This window comes from Physeter macrocephalus, chromosome 2, assembly GCF_002837175.3.
Source record: "Physeter macrocephalus isolate SW-GA chromosome 2, ASM283717v5, whole genome shotgun sequence".
In the NCBI taxonomy this organism is placed as follows: domain Eukaryota; kingdom Metazoa; phylum Chordata; class Mammalia; order Artiodactyla; family Physeteridae; genus Physeter; species Physeter macrocephalus.
The window spans coordinates 1,768,152-1,784,872 of NC_041215.1; the positions used below are offsets into that span (position 1 = coordinate 1,768,152).

Below are 16,721 nucleotides of genomic sequence, written 5' to 3' on the forward strand. Positions count from 1 at the left end.
GCTGAGGAGGAAGAAAGAATGGAGGTGACTGCTAATGGGTGGGCGGTTTCTTTTTGGGGCAATGAAAATGTTCTAAAATTAGGTAGTAGTGAAGATTGTAGTACCTTGTGAGTATACTCAAACCCACTGAATGATATACTTTAAAAAGTTAATGTTATGATATGTGAATTATATCTCAACTTTAAAAAAGAAAATCAGGAATGTGTGACAGAAAATATTTTTGAAGGACCAAGTCAGGTAGAATAGAGGCTAGCAAGAAGCTTAATTAGATTTGACAGTGTCTAGGTATTCTCAAACATGGATGGGAGAGGGGGATTTCTGGAATTATTCTCAAAAGCGATACCAATTCATCTTACTTTGTCACATACCTATTTCCTGTTGTAACCTGATTATTCTTATGAAATCCCCTAAATTCAGGAATTTCTCACCCTAAAAATAACCCATTCCATGTCCTATGACCACGTTTTCCCGTTCCTTGGCTTGTGGTTTCATATCCTGGTCTTAAACAGGAGGAGGTTTGAGCTCTGGGCTTACGCAGACCAAAACAGTACATTTTCAGAACCTGCAAGTCATGGGGACGCCAGGAGGAAGGACAGTCAGAGTGGCTGAGAGACGCCCTGACCTTTTTACTGAGTTTGGATGAGCGAGGTTACTACGGAAACAGAAGAGCCTGAGATCTGATTCTCAGGGTGATGGGCAGTCTTTGGAGGACTTTGAGGAAGGGAGTGATACGATCCGATCCTTCTGGGTTCTGTGTGCAGAGTTGACTTTACGGGGGCCACAAGCCAGGAGGTCACTTCACTGCACCCCTGGAGAGACTTGGTCTTTTTGGACTCTGGGAGATAAAGTTTCAAGTAAAACAAGGAAAGCTCATTTTCTCAACAGAGTATGAGCTGCACAAGGGCAGGGACTGCTGTCTGTGTAACCATTGCCCTATCCCCACATGATGACAATGCCTGGCCCATTGAAGATGTTCAGTAAATGTGTATTAATACATCCTCAGCTAAAGACTGATCACAGCGTGTAGAAAGAGACTTGAACATCAATCAGTAGGCTTGGGTTTAAATCCCAGCTCCTCTGTACGTATAACAAGCTGTGTGACCTTAGGCAAAATACTTAAGCCCTCTAAGCCTCAGTCTCCTCAACTGTAAAATGGGCCTAATAATGGCTACCAAGTTTTGAGAGATGAAAGGAGGGATGTGCGGGAAAGTGCCTGGCCCATGGTAAAGTGAAGGGCTTGTTTTGCTCCTTTCTGAAACTGGAACCACCATCCCATATGAAAGTAATACTCTGGGCAGCAATAGGGGCTTTATCAAGGGTAGAGCTGCCTTTCACTTAGTCTTGGCCATCTGAAACTTCCAATGAACATCTCTGAGTGAAGGATGAAGGTCTCATTGGCAGGTGATTTCCCCAGCTGGTGTTAACCCTCCCCTTGCCAGTCAATGTTTAGAGGAGGCTGGAAGTGTGTGGGCTTTGTCCAGCAAAGCTGCCCCCCACCTGCTCCTTGCAGGGCCATGGCATCTTGTAATAATTGCCCCTGAGCACCGAAGGCACCAGGTTGTACTATTTGCTTTGGTACCAAAGGAGTCACTAGAATAATGAAAAGAATAATAGGGCAAACCAGTGCTTTGGAGCTCTTACTGAGATTCATGCCCTTTAAACACATCATCTTTACCATAGCCCTCTGCAGTGGATACACAGGTACCCCTTTTGCAGATGGGTTCACTGAGGCTCAACGATACCTTGGTTTGGGTCTCCATCTCTCAGTTCTGTAGCCTGTGTCCATATCACTGTCACTGCGGCTAATCTTTGGAGCCCTTGCCCTACGCTGCACACTTTACCTGATCTCTTTCACCATGAGCAGTGGAGTGGGTTTTAGTATTAGTCTCTTCATTTAGCACCAAGAGATCATGTAAATGTGATGGTTATGACAAGCTTACCTGTAAACTTGGCCCTCAGTGGTTCTTGAACTCAAATTAGCATTGCAATCACCCAGAGTACTTGTGAACACATGGATTTCTGGGGTCCGATTCAGTAGGTCAGGGGCGGGTCCAGAGAATTTGCATTTCTAATGAGTTCCCAGGCGATGCTGGTGATGCTGGCCAGAGCCACACTTCAAAACCATTGAACTAAAGAGAAGGAAAAGGCAAAATATTCTAAGATGGAATAGGTTGCAGGCTGGTCCTCTGAGCTGTCGGGTGAATTAGGGAGGACTTCCAGAGGCTGAGAGTCTCTGAAATACTTAATCCCTCATCACCCTCTACTTCTAGGGCACAGAACCAGCTCACCAGGGCACCCAGCTGGGGCGACTTATTTGTCTTTCCAAAACACAAAACGAAGCAAAACAACAACAATAAAAAAAAAAGCAGCCCTAAAATCTACCTCCTTGCCCAAATCCTGTTGTCAGAGAGAGGATGTGGTCGGCACCTAGAGAAATCCATCAGTTATCCTCGCTTTGGCCGGGATGTTAATTTCAGAGTCAGTGCCAGTTAGAAAATTGCAGCACACAGAATTAAACTGGTTCTGCCTCTGTCTTCTGCCATCTTCATACATTATTCACATTACCCAGCGTTTAATATGCTTTCCCACTTCAGACCCTCTCCATGACTGTTCTCCACTCTTTCATTTACAGCTGTGGAACAACTATTTTCATCTGGCAGTGGCTTTTATCACTCAGGATTCTCTGCAGCTGGAGCAGTTCTCACACGCCAAATACAACAAAATCCTGAATAAGTAGGTTGCATTTGGATCTCTTGAAAGGGGGGTAGGGGTTCATGAGAATCTCTGAGATGGTGACTGAAGCAGACGTTTTTTGTTCCTCCTAGGTACGGGGACATGAGACGGCTAATTGGCTTCTCCATCCGTGATATGTGGTACAAACTTGGTGAGTAGGCACACACAGCCAGGCAGACACCATTTGCACAGGCCAGGCTCCTTCTTGAAGACCATCCGTTAGAGGGCCATGGGGGCGCTTCAGCAGTGGCAGCTTGAAATAATAGTTTATCACTGTATGCGCCCCGGCTCCTTAATAAGTGCCTGATGAGAGAGGGTGCCCATCCCCCAAATCTCACCCCCCAAAACAGCTGTGGATCTGCTTCTCCTTGATGCCCCTGAGGCGTTAAGAACTCAAACTGGAAGTTACAAGAAGGAGAAAGAGCGCGACTGCTGTGGGAATACACGTCACACATGTGCTTTCTGCTGACTGGTGGGTGTTCTGCATCCTGCTTCCTATGTGATGTAGTGATCTACAAAAGACCCTCCAACCGCATGGGGGAGAATTCTTTCCATGGAAGACGAAGGTCTTTTGCGGTATGTTTGAGCTGAAACGTGACCCCAGAAGCTGTCCCTGCTTCAGTGAGCTGCAGGAATCCTGTGTGAGCTGAGTGGCATCTGTGGGAGGAAAGAAGGGGAGATGGAGTCAGCCAGGCATTTAGGGAGGGTCTGAGTCAGACCAGGGCTAAGGAGATCTTTATTGAATCTTCACATCACCTCCTGCAAGATGGAGACATTACCTGCTCCTTTTACTGATCAGGAAACTCAGAGAGGGAAGCAACTTGCTTGAGATGAAACAGTGGCAAATCCCAGAGCTTGGTTTTGATTCCACGAGGCTGGGGGCCACATACCTTGCCCAAGGCCTGAATCCTGCTCCATAAATAGGTGCGGAAAGGATGATGGGTAGATGGATGGATGAATAAATACTAACAAGTAATGAACCATTTTCACCTCCGATTTTTGTGCACCCTCCTTGACTCTCTGCTGCCGAATTGCTCTGCCCTGGGCCTGGATGTGGGCCCTCTTCAGTCAAGCACTTGCAATGCTGTGCCCATCTCTTAGATTCAACCTATATCACCTCCCCTGACTTTGCTTCTCGCCTCCCCAGACATCTTAGTGTCTTTGGGTTCCCATCTGATTTCCTGGACAGCCGTTCCTTGCCCTTTCCAGCAAGGCCCATTCGTTGTGGGGAAAGCACAGTGGATATCAGCCTGGCTTTTGTGTTTGCTGGCAGCAACTCAACTCAGGCCAAGAGCACATACTGGTAACAGGAGGGTTGTAGACTGGCTCACAAAATCAAAGGGAGAGCTGGGGAACCAGGCCCAGGACAGACTCCACATCTCTGCCTGGGGCCTTGCCCCGTCATTTACATGCTGTGAGGCCCAAAGCCAGGGGACTGAGTGACATTGGGCCTAACCTGGGGAAACAGCATCTTCTCCCAGGGTGCTTATGAGGATCATAAGAGCAAATACTGGGAGAGTGAGGCCATGGAGGCCACACCCATGTCAGAGTTTTTATCATTATTTTCACCCTTGCGCCATCAGGAGGGAGCCTGATTTTCCTGTTCTGGCCCAGTAGTCATCAAAGCCAGGCCTGTGTCACTAAGGCCTGAAGGGCAGGGCCCAGGCAGTGCCCAGGCAGGTAATGTAAAAGAGTGAAAGGGCTGATGTATGTTAAACCCACAGAAATCCATAAAGCAGGGTACTGTCAACATTTGGGGTTGGATAATTCTTTGTTGTGGTGGCTGCCCTATGTATTGTAGGATATTTAGTAGCATCCCTGACCTCTAGCCACCAGATGCCTACCCACCAGATCCTCCTTAGTTGAGATAACCAAAAAAAGTCTCTAGACGTTGCCAAATGTCGTGTGTGTGTGTGTGTGTGTGTCTGTGTGTGCACACGTGCGTGTGTGTATACAGAATTACCCGCATTTGTAAGCCACTATCATAAATAAATACCATCTCTGCCCTGTTTTTCTAGAACAGCATACCTTTCTCAGTCTACCTTTTGTTTTTCCACTTTGGATAATGACAGGGTTGTAAGAAATATTTTATGTTTCATTCACCATTACCCTGCAATGGGAAAAAACAAAAAAGCAGAGTGCAAGTGAAGGCCTACCTGGTAGCCAGCATCTGGCCTCAGGGGTCAGGATTATAGGAAGGAGTAGGTGCGCCTGCAGCAGAGTGAAGCAGATGTGCCCCAGCTAAAAGGGACAGTCGCTGTCCTGCTCTGGTTGACTGCCATCCTTTCAGAATGCAAGGCCGACATTGTCACATCTTCCGTTTTTTCAAAAGAAGCCAGGAAACATGATTTTTAAATGCATTTTCCAATTTATGAATATTGGTGATAACTAATTGAAAGTTTTTAAAACGTTGAATGTGTCCAGTGAAACATGGGGCCCAGATTCAGTTTGCATATGAGTTTGCATTCTTTGCTTTACAACAGCAAAGAGGAGGTAAAGCCGTGGTGGGCTTCCTTTCCCAGATCTACATATCAAGCTTTGCCAGAATTGCAAAACAGGGATCTGTGCTTTGTTTGTTTCTAGTTCTTCCACACAGCCTGCTCTTTTCTGAATGTCCTTCATTGCCGTTGTTTTGCACACAGAAGATTTTATTTAGATATAGATTATGTTTTGGCAGGCATTCCTGTGTTCCCAATTATGCTGATGAATGAAAAGATGTTACCAAATATTCCACCCGCTTAGAATCACAGAACATCAGCACTGGAAGGGCCCTTTAGAGATCATATTGTCCAGCATTTTTCAAACGTTTATTTTTAGTGGAGGACCAATAAAAAAATATCCTGCTCAGCACAGAAATCGGATGAAAGCCAAGCTATTCTAATTGAAGTCGAGTGGGGGGCCCAGAGCCCATTTTAATGTGCCTCTCCTGAGCTCCCATGTAGACCCCTGTGGATTTTCTGGGGAGAAATCCTGAAGTACTTCAGAGAATAGTTTGAAGCTACAGGTCTGGTCCAACCCACCATTTTACCAATGAGGAAACTGAGGCACAGAGAGGCAGAGAGGTGTGTACAAGATCCTGGAGTGGATTAGAGTTAGATTCAGGACAAGTACCCTGGCACGAGTGTTTGTCCAGAAGCATCACAAACTCCTTGATGTATTCAAGTACCTGTAGGATGAATTAATGTAATTAAAAGATATACTTGTTAGGGTTTGGGGGTTGCAAGAAAGAGATGCTGACGGTGGCTGCCTTAATCAGGGAAGGTACTTATCGGAAGGGGAAGGGGAAATGGGCTACGAAGGGTAGGGCCAGAGACACTCAAGGATCCACGGCAGGTGGTGTGACATTGCCTTCAGGATGTTCCATCCCAGCATCGCTCTGCTAAAGGTCCAGTCTCCAGGGGACACCATTCTATTGGCCTTCCTTGGATGACCTGTCCATCAATGCCACCACCAAGCCTACATCCATCAAGGGAGGCAGAATTTCCCAAAGTAAAATGTTCATGGAGTTATGAGAGGTCAAACAAAGGCACAGATGTCCACAGCAGAATAAAGGATGCTGCTGGCAAGGATGGCAGAGGCTCCAAGGACAAGGAAGGTATATCAGCCTGAAGGGGTTTTCCTGCTCATTAGTTACATGGCTGCCTTCTCTTTGCCTGTCTCCTTCAGGGATAAGGGGAGGCAGCGTGAATGCATGGTTCCCCATCCCCACCCTACTCTGTGTTCTGCCAGATGATGTCATTAGCACACTTTCTCTAACATGCTAATGAGGTTAATCTGCTAATCCAAACCAGGACTAAGCACTGTATTCATGAGGGCCCAATGTAGTGAGAACACTGCCTTGGGTAATGATGGGTTTTAAAGTGCAATTCGTGGAATATCCAAGGCAGAGTGAAACTTAGAAGCTATCTGTGGCAGACGAGGCTGAGTGCCCACACAACAGCCATTCCATCCTTCTTCCTGGCTAACTGATCCCTGATTTTTTTTTTCATGATCACAATTTGCTCAGTTAACAATGACTTGGAGCAGGTGATGGCCATGTGACCCCGCTCTAGCCAACGAGAATCAGAAGAAATAAACTTCCTGGGGCTTCAGGAAAACATCTTTTCCCAATTAAAGTAAAAGGAAGGGGGACAAATTCAATGAGCACAACACATTTTTTGCCCATAGTCTTTCCCCCTCTTCCTTTCTGGGAAACAATAAGATGCCTGGAGGTGTGGTAGCCACCTTGAAGCCATGAAGACAAGAGTCACACCCTAAGGATGGAGGAGCAGCTCTGGACTGACCATCTTTGGCTTCTTGTTAAGGAAGAAAACTAAAGCAGAACTTATTCAGTTTAGCAACATGGTGATCAGATTTCTGCTACATCCCTATCTGATACATACGTCATCTAATTCAATGCCTTGATTTTACAGGTGAGGTCACTGAGGCCCAGAGAGGCACAAGGACATTCCCAAGGTCAACAACAAATCAGTGACTCAGCTGAGGCAAAAGAGCCAGACTCTTGACCTGAAGTCCAGTGTTCTTACTAATAATTTGTTTCAGAATATGCAAATTATTTTCAAAGAGTATGAAATAGCCAACTACGTTTTTCAAAGACTGCTGATAATGAGTAAATCATAATGCATGTTAAGTTTTAAAATTTTGTTTTAAATGCCCAGTGCAATCAGGGCATCATCACCATGAGCATCAGTATCATCATCTTTTTCTCATCAGGAGAGATTTGAGCAACCCTGTGATTATAAGATAGCTAATTGCAAAGATAATCTCAGGCTGGAAGATTATTCAGGGACAAGTCTGACAAGACATCTGTGTGTGTGTGCGTGCTTTTGTGAGAGAGGGTACATGCAGGGAGGTCTTTATGGAGAGAAGGACCATATGTTGGTACTAGGACCCAGCCACTAAAGGGTTAATGCCATTTGTGTCTTGGAATCCTGGGATGACGCCAAATATAATGTACTTTTCCTGATAATGTAGCATCATAACATTTGATTTCTGCTTAGAGTGAAGCAGTGCACGTTTTGCCAAAATGACTGTACTTAACCATCCCACGTTCACTTGGGTTAATGCCGGTCTGCTGTGTTAACAGTCTTCATGGGAAGGAAAGACAAATTCCAGGGGCTGGCATCATGGCTCACACGTGGGGAGGTCACTCCCGGCAGAGCTGTGAGAGCAACTGCACCATTACTTTTTAAGCATCTGTGGGGTGCCCAGCTTGGTGCTAAGCTCCAGGGAAGGGCGGGAGAGTTGGGAAAGTATAAGGCACAGTCCCTGCCCTGCCTGGAAGAGCCTACCATCCAGCTCTGGGAGTAGAACAAACTAAGAGTTGAAAGAACAAAGTAAGAGCATGTTCTTTTATGTGAAATGTGTGGTGGAGACTCAGGAGTTCAGGCAAACAGGAGGATGGCTCTTTTGAGTAAATGGCTCTTGAATTAGACCCCAGGGTGGTCAGAACTGAAACAGAGGGGAATGGGGGAGGGGCAACTATTCCAGGAAAGCAGCCAGCCTAAGCAAGCATGGCTTCTTAGAGTTGGGGAGAAGCTGCTGGGAAGAAATAGGAAATGGGATTAGAAAGGCATCCATCCATCCACCCATTCATTGATTAATTTAACAACAAATATTGAGCACTGTGATAGGCAGAATAATAGCTCCCCAAAGATGTCCAAGTCCTGACCCCCAGAACCTGTGTATAAATTACCTTACATGGCAAAGTAGACTTTTTAGGTGTAATTAAGGATCTTGAAGATGGTAAGAGTATCCTGGACTATCCATATGGACCCAATGCAATCACGGTGTCCTTATAAGTGAAGAAAGGAGGCAGGGGAGTCGAAGAAAGATTAGAAAAAGCAACACCATTGGCTTGAAGATGGAGGAAGGGACCATGAACCAAGGAATGTGGGCGACCTCTAGAAGCTGGAGAAGGGAAGGAAACAATTTCCTCCTTAGACCCTCTAGAAAGAACTCAGCCCTGCTCACACTTGACTTTAGCCCAGCGAAACCCATTTCAGACTTCTGACCTCCAGAAGCATAAGATTTATCTGTGCTGCCTTAAGCCACTGGCTGTGGTGATTTATAATAGCAGCAACAGGAAATGAAGACAAGTACCCTGTAAGTGCCAGGCATGGTGCCTGTAGCTGAGGCTACAACTGAAAACAGTTATAGTTAGAGACATAGCCCCCAACCTCATGGACTTTGCACTGAATAGTAACAAACTAATTGCAGAGCTATTTAATTATGGTTGCAAGGGGACATAGCTGTAGAGCAGAAGCTGGGGGCACCCAGAGAGTGTGTAAAGAACGCCTGCCTAGTGAGTGAGCTGAAGGTGGCCTTGATGAGGAACGGGGGGAGCCCTGAGCTCCAAAGCAGTGCTGTCCTAAGGAACTAGCACGTGAGCCACCTGTCTAAATTTAAATTCTCTAGTGTCCAATTTTTTTTAAAAAAAGTATTTAAAAAGCAGTGAAATTGGGCTTCCCTGGTGGCGCGGTGGTCGAGGGTCCGCCTGCCGATGCAGGGGACGCGGGTTCGTGCCCCGGTCCGGGAAGATCCCACGTATCTCACGTGCCGCGGAGCGGCTGGGCCCGTGAGCCATGGCCGCTGAGCCTGCGCGTCCGGAGCCCGTGCTCCGCAGCGGGAGAGGCCACAGCAGTGAGAGGCCCGCGTACCGCAAAAAAAAAAAAAAAAAAAAAAAAAAAAAGCAGTGAAATTCATGTTAATGATATGTTTTATTTAACCCCATATTCCAAAGCGTTATCATTTCAACATGTAACCAATATAAAACATTACTGAGATATGTTACCTCTCTTTGGTTTGTTTTCCAGAACTCTTTCTTTGAACTCTAGTGGGGTTTTTTTTTACACTTACAGCACATCTCAGCTCGGAGTAGCCTTATTTCAAGTGCTCAAAGACACATGTAGCCAAGTGGCTTCCATACTGGATAGAGAACGAGTGAGATTTACTTGTGGGGGCGATGGCGATAGGATTCAGGGTGGTGATGGGGTCAGGGAGAGGGAGGGGAGAGCATGGTGGGCAGGAGGGGGCAGCGTGCAGGCCTGAGGAGGGGGAAGCAGGGTGAACCGGGGGAACAGGAGGCAGGCCGGTGGAGGGAGGCCGGGGTATGGAGACGGAGCATCGCGCCACATGGGCCTGCAGAGCAATGGGACCCATGGAAGGACTGTAAGCTGTGGACCAACATGATCAGACTGGGGCTTTTCAAGCATCTTTGAGAGCAGAGAAGAACATGTTTCGATAGGATAGAGAAGGGTTTAGAGGGTGGTGAGTGTCAGCCATGGGAGATAAGTTACGTCTAATCCGACCTTCTTCCCATGCCAGCCCTTTGCTCTAGAGGTGAACAAACAAACTGACTGGACTGAGAAGTTCCATGAGAAGCCCCAGGGGGCTCCATGAGGTCGGACGGTCTTCTCACTCTCGTTGCTTTTTCCAGAGCCCACCCTAGGCTGAGCTTGTACTCCTCAGCATCAGTCATCATCCTAATCAGCATCAACACTTCCTGAGCCTTTCTAATGAGCCACACCCTGTACAAAGCCCTTTGTTTTAAGCTTCTCAACAATTCTTCCAGGCAGGGATTATGATTATTGTCTCCATTTAACAGATGAGATAACAGAGGCTCAGGGACATTAAGTGACAGGCACAAAGCCACACGGCCTGGAGTGACAGTGGGGGGACTTGACCCAGGTTATCAGGCTCAGAGACTCTACAGGGCCTGGAGGGAAGCCGGGGCCCGGCACGTTCTGGGTAACTAGGAGAGAAACAACCGCCTGTCTTAGAGCAGTGCCGGGAGGGAGATTTTCCAAGCCTGAGAAGGGGGAGCAGAGATCTGTGTTCTTTCTTCCTCTTTTGAAGTGAATGAGTGGTCTTTTCTGATCAGCCCGGCTTTATTTCAGAGTCCCCGGGAGGCTTGCGGGACGCTGAAATCCAGGGGCTGGTAACTTGCCCTCATCCCGTTCATTTCAGGGTCTGTGCCAGCCCTCACAGGGCCTCACACTCTCAGCTCGAGTGCCCCTGGTGCCCTGTCAGCCCCCTGAGGTCAGCGACTTGCCCACCTTGATTCTCAGCCTGGTTCAGGGGATTGTCTCCTTCCTTCCTCCTTCCCTACCCTCCTCCCTTCCTTCTTCCTTTTTTCTTTGTTTCTTTTTTGCCAGGTCACCTTCTTAGTGCCCTCAGACCCTTGGCCTGCAATCTCACAGTCTCCTCCTGAGAGGTGTGATAGACAAGGCCATTGCACAGACTGGAAACTGAGGCTGGAGAGCACAGGGGACTGCTTTCCACCCGCACACCTAAGCTCTTCCCTGTACCCTCATTACCACCAGATCCTTTCCTGAAGCCTGTGTATCTCGGCATTTAGATTTATCCTGCTGGCTTATCGGCACTTTGTATCTGTTCCCAGTGAGAGTCAGCTTCCATTATGTGAAAAAGACCCTCTCGCCCATTCCCTTCCTTGCCTTTTTTTGAAAACAGCAGCAGATGTGTCTCTTGAATGAGGAATCTTTTTTTTCCCAAATGAGTTTGTATTCACTTAGCCACAAGTATGTTCCCTGTGTTTGTGTGCCTGTGTGGGCATCTGTGATTATAAAGGTACACATTCAGATTACTTGAACACAAAATCCGATGTGCTGAAATTCCTTTTTTTTTTTTTTTTTTTTTTGTGGTACCCGGGCCTCTTACTGCTGTGGCCTCTCCCGTTGCGGAACACAGGCTCCGGACGCACAGGCTCAGCGGCCATGGCTCACGGGCCCAGCCGCTCCGCGGCATGTGAGATCTTCCCGGACCGGGGCACGAACCCATGTCCCCTGCATCAGCAGGCGGGCTCTCAACCACTGTGCCACCAGGGAAGCCCCTGAAATTCCATTTTTGATGTAAATGAATAAAATTTCTTTTTGGAGCATTGTAAGTGCCATTGAAATCACACTGCATTTAGAGAGCAGCATCTCTTTCTCTCCTCTTTCCCTATTCTTCCAAACATCTCTTCCACTGAATGCAGGTCAAAAGTGTCTAAGAAATCCCTGGTCTATGGCATGTCCACTCTTTATTTTAAACCATCTTAAATATATCCTTATCAGACCCAATGCCCTCCAGTATTCTAAAGGCCTTTGTTGTATAAGCAATTTCTCCATTCCGTGGTGACTTATCTGACAGTTTCTCATTTACCTTCTACTTATTATTGCAGTTGACTTTGAATTTTAAAACCCCACTGAGGGTTTAAAGGATCTTGAAGGACAAAATCGGAAACCTAGAGTAGCAGTTAGTATAAACCTGCAGGAAAGCTAGTTTTTTTTTTCCTTTATTTCTCTTTGGACCAATGTGAAGTATAATCCAAATACATCATAGAATGAAGCTGATATCCTGGTAAAGTGTCTTTATATTTCACTCAACTCTCTGCCAGCCTTCATCATTTCATTCTCACTAGCCGAAGATATTCCTAGGATGATGCCTTTTTTATCTGAATTCTGGGGAAATACTCACTCCAACCTCAAGCCTCATTTAGGCTGAATTAAAATTCATTTTCTTGCTGCCTTCCCTCTTGGCTCCTTTTCTCAGCTTTATTCGAAAGCAGCAGCGCCAGGCCATACGCCATACCGCCTGAGTTTCTGCACCCCAGGAGCTCTCTCGCCCAGGTGGAGACCACCAACGTGCATCCTGACAATGGGGAAAACCAGGATGGGCTTCTTAGGTTCTGACACTCAGGAAAAGAAAGAGGCAGCTGCTGATGAAACACCTGGGCGTCAGCTCAATGACAGGGTTGCTGGGATAGCCTTGCCCATGCTCCCTAGGAGATCCCCGCAATTCTTAAGTGCCCCTCTCTTTTCCCCTCCTCTGCCACATCTGATGTGTGTATTCTGAGGAGTCTGATCCATTCTGCTCAACAAGGCTGCCCTTCATGGTTCGTTTTGGCCAAACATTACAGCAGCAATAGCTAACACTATATGAAGTGTGCCATGTGCCAAGCACCGTCCAGGGTGCTTGATAAATAATAATTCATTTATTCTTCACAACAACCCTATGAGATAAATACTGTTATTCTCTCACGTTACAGATGAGGACACGGAGGCCTCAAGGGGTCAACTTGCCCAACATCACATAGCTAGTTGATGGCAGAATCCATTAACATAATTCAGGCAATCTACATCCAGAATCAGTGCCACTTAACCACTGGGCCATGCTACCCCTCCCTCTTGGTGCTGATTCTCCCGGGCTCTGGGCTAAGTATACACAGACATATTTTCACATGGTCTTCTCAACAGGTGGGCATTGTGATTGCATTTTTATAAGACACATATCCAAGTCACATAGCCAGTGAGTGTAGGAGCTAGACAAATTTATTTCCTCATTCAGCAGACATTTACTGAGGATCTAATATGTTCTATGCTCAGTGCTACAGATGCCACAATAAGAACAGGCAGAATCTCTACTCTCACAAAGCTCTCTGTGGGGGGAGGCAGACGTTTATCAAATGAAGACATCATTGCCAAGTTGACTAAGAAGACCACCAACCAGTGCAGTATCTGACATAGCTGGCAGTGGGGTGGGCATGCAGTAGGGCTTTTCTCAGCCTACCATCCATGAGAAGCCAGGTGGTAATGGGCAGATGTTGGGGAACAGGCAGGGAAAAATATTACCAACAAAGGAGCAGTCTGTGCACGGGTCTGGCAGTGAGGAAGCAAGGTGAGCTTGTGACAGTGGAACCAGGCCAGTGTGGCAAGAATGCCAAGAGCCAGGGGAGGGGACGTAGAAATGTCTTGAAATGAGGCAGAAGAAACAAGAAGTTGTAGTTTATCTGACCATAAGTGATGTTTTAACTCCCACTATTACACTGACAATACTTTTATAGCAGGTTCTTGGCAGCAAAGTTTGCTTTTCTTGTTTTCATGAAACAGTTGGTAAAAGCATGTTTTCCAAATCTCAGAAACATGGCTTGTGTTGCAGACAGACATAATTTCAAGTATCCCTGTGATCTGCCATCACTAGCATATTCCATCAGGGCCCTATTTGCAAAGGAGATGATGCAGGTGAAAACCCTCATAAACAGCGATGTGCTTTCCACACGCCTGGGTTATTATCCTTAACAACAGAGCTTGTTTTGGAAGATGCACATGTCTCTTACAAGAGTGGATGTACGTAAAGTGTCCAAAATGGTGCCTGGATCACGGTAAACAACTATATCAGTGTTAACTATTGTTTTTACAATTTTGCCTCCCTTTTTTTCTTTCCCCAGGCATGGTCTGAGAACGTGTGCATCATGAAAACTGTCTCATGGGTCCATGTCCCTCTTCTCTTTCAGGCCAGAACAAAATCTGGTTCATCCCAGGCATGGTGGGACCTATATTAGAGATGACACTTATCCCTGAGGCTGAGCTCCGGAAAGCCACCATCCCAATCTTCTTCGACATGATGCTGTGTGAATATCAAAGGAGTGGGGATTTCAAAAAGGTAAAAAATGAGGCTGGAAACTCATGCCAGCATCCCTAATCCCCAGCCCATTTCCCCATAATGATATCCTTGTTCCATCTGCCTGGGCTTCATTTAGAGGCTTGACGGTAGGCTGGGGACATTTATTCATGTGCCCTGAATGAGCTGGCAGATCGGATTTGGTCAGAATTCTATCACACTTTCCTGCCCGAGGCCGAGATTCAAATGCACTTTCTTGCTGTGTATCAGCGTGGTCCCTTTCTCAACAGGAAATAGTAAGGATTCTATTTCTGTACCAAAGAGCCCCCTCAAGGTGTGTCCAAAGGCCCCCTCCCTCCCACCTGCCCCAACCTGACACCCACCTCCATCCAGCACTACTGCTTTTGGGATGACTCGGAAGATCTGAATAGCTGAGAGAGAGCCTACCCCGCCAAGTGTCAGACTTGGCCATGCATCAGGGTTGACAGCAAGTAGAGCCCAAGGCCCATACGTAGGGAGGCCCCGCAGACCTGCCGCAAGGATGGAATGGGAGGCTTTCCCCAGCATGCAGGGAGTGAGCCACCTGTGTCAAACACGAGGGCCACTGACCAAGCATTTTCATTGAAAATCCCGTCAAACTGGAAGGATAAGGACCGTTTTCTGGGCCCAGTCACTCCAGATGTTTCTGCCAGTGGGATAAGCACTGGTTTCCACAGCAGGTTCCTGGCAACATTCAGTAGTCACTCCCAGTTTCGGAAGGTGTGTCTTTGAAGTCCTGCTAAGCTTGCCTAAGCAGTACCTCCAGGTCTCGCCCTCCTGTCCGCTCAGCCCCCTTCTCACCTGGTGCTCCCCCTAACTGGGCTCCGTGCCCTCCCCCCGGCCTTGCCGCATTTCTGCCTCTCATTCTATACCACATCTGGCAGCCAAACAATTTTCCTTAAAACAGGTACCTAAGGGCCTTCTAAAAGGCAGCAGATTCCAAAGTGCTTTTCCTTAAAATCCTTGCAGACCTTACCCTCGCATTGTTCACTGGTTCTCTAATCCTCACCAAATAAAGTCCAAACCCTGTCTCCTGCATTCCAGGCCCTCCTTGCTCTGGCCTTCTTCCAGCAAATGTTCCAGCCATTTCCTCCAATTCCTTCCTCCCCATCACCTATTCTCCAGGCAACCCCCGCCACCCCCGCAACCTGCCGCCAGCTCACCTGAACTGCGTTGCCTTGGTGATCATCCTTCTTCATGTTTCCCCTTCCTTGGGTTCTCTGCCACATTCACAGTCCTTCCTGCCAACATCGTCTACACTCCTACCAATCCTGGAAAGCCCACTTCAACGCTCATCCTTTAAGAGATCTTTGCCCTCTATTCCTATGTCATTCCAGCTGTCTGAGGTATCCTTATTATACACTGCCTTGCACTAAACTCATTTCTGCATCTTCCCTCATCTTCATGTCATAAAAGTGATGGTGATGATGGTGACGGTGACTGCCATTAACTGGGCATCTACTCTGTGTCAAGCACTGTAAATAACTTCCATACAGTAGTTCATGGGATGAACTTTTTATTACAACCCTATGAGGTAGGCAGCATTACCACCCAATTTTAAGATGGAAGTGCTGAGGCCTAGAGAGGTGAAGTCACTTACCCGAAGTCACACATCAAGAAAGAGGCAGAGCAGAGGTTACAACACACAGATCACTACAATCCCAAGCCCAGGCTGTGCCCACTGCACTATCCAGCCACTGGCCTCATCGCAGTAAGTGCTGGCTGAATGAAAGAATGACTGGCATCCTTTCAAGCAGTGCCTTCTCAAAAAACGTTCTCTGGAGCTCTAATCCCACCAGATGCTCTAGGGAAGAGGGTTTGGAGGTTAAATACCTTGGGAAGCCCCTGCATGCCGTAACCTCTGTTGGAGACTTCCAGTGCACATTAATGTAGCCAAGGCACTGAGCTGTTCCACAGTAAGCAGACCTGTTGAATTTCTCAAATTTATTTCTTGAAGAAACATCTATTGGATGTGCCAATCACTTTGGAAAACGTGGTTCTAAGAGGAAAGAGACTAGTTAGCTGTGATGATCTCAGTGTGAGAGGGTGTGCTCCCCGCCCAGGGACTGGTGGGAGCTCTCTAGTCCCAGGAAGGCTGCTGACCAGCTGCCCCCCCGCAAGGAGCCTGTAAAGAAATCAGGTGAGGAGTTCAGATGGAGAAAGACACCATATCCAGCCAGTTGGGGTGGGGGAGTAGAAGGCGCAGCCCTGGATTGAGTGTTTGATGGTTGTCTGGAATCTGCTGCCTTTTTTTTTTTTTTTTTTTTTTTTGTTGCTTGGGAACGTTTGAAGGGCGTGCACAAATACCTATCGAGTGTTTCACTTCAGTGCCTGGGACACGGTGAAGCTCTTTTTTAAAAAAAATTAATTAATTATTTTTGGCTGCTCTGGGTCTTCATTGCTGTGCGCGGGCTTTCTCTAGTTGCGGCGAGCGGGGGCTACTCTTTGTTGCAGTGCGCAAGCTTCTCAGTGCGGTGGCTTCTCTTGTGGAGCACAGGCTCTAGGCGCGCTGGCTTCAGTAGTTGTGGCACATGGGCTCGGTAGTTGTG

The 16,721-nt window shown here is 47.2% G+C and overlaps 1 protein-coding gene across 1 annotated transcript in view; it reads left to right on the top strand.

Annotated features, from left to right (window-relative positions):
* DOCK2 (dedicator of cytokinesis 2) overlaps positions 1-16,721 on the top strand; it is a 432,741-nt gene that overhangs the window by 355,042 nt on the left and 60,978 nt on the right. The window contains exons 31-33 of the mRNA XM_028497312.1: positions 2,633-2,733; positions 2,826-2,884; positions 14,027-14,175. Of these exons, the coding sequence (XP_028353113.1) occupies positions 2,633-2,733; positions 2,826-2,884; positions 14,027-14,175 (309 nt within the window). The remainder of the gene's footprint in view (positions 1-2,632; positions 2,734-2,825; positions 2,885-14,026; positions 14,176-16,721) is intronic.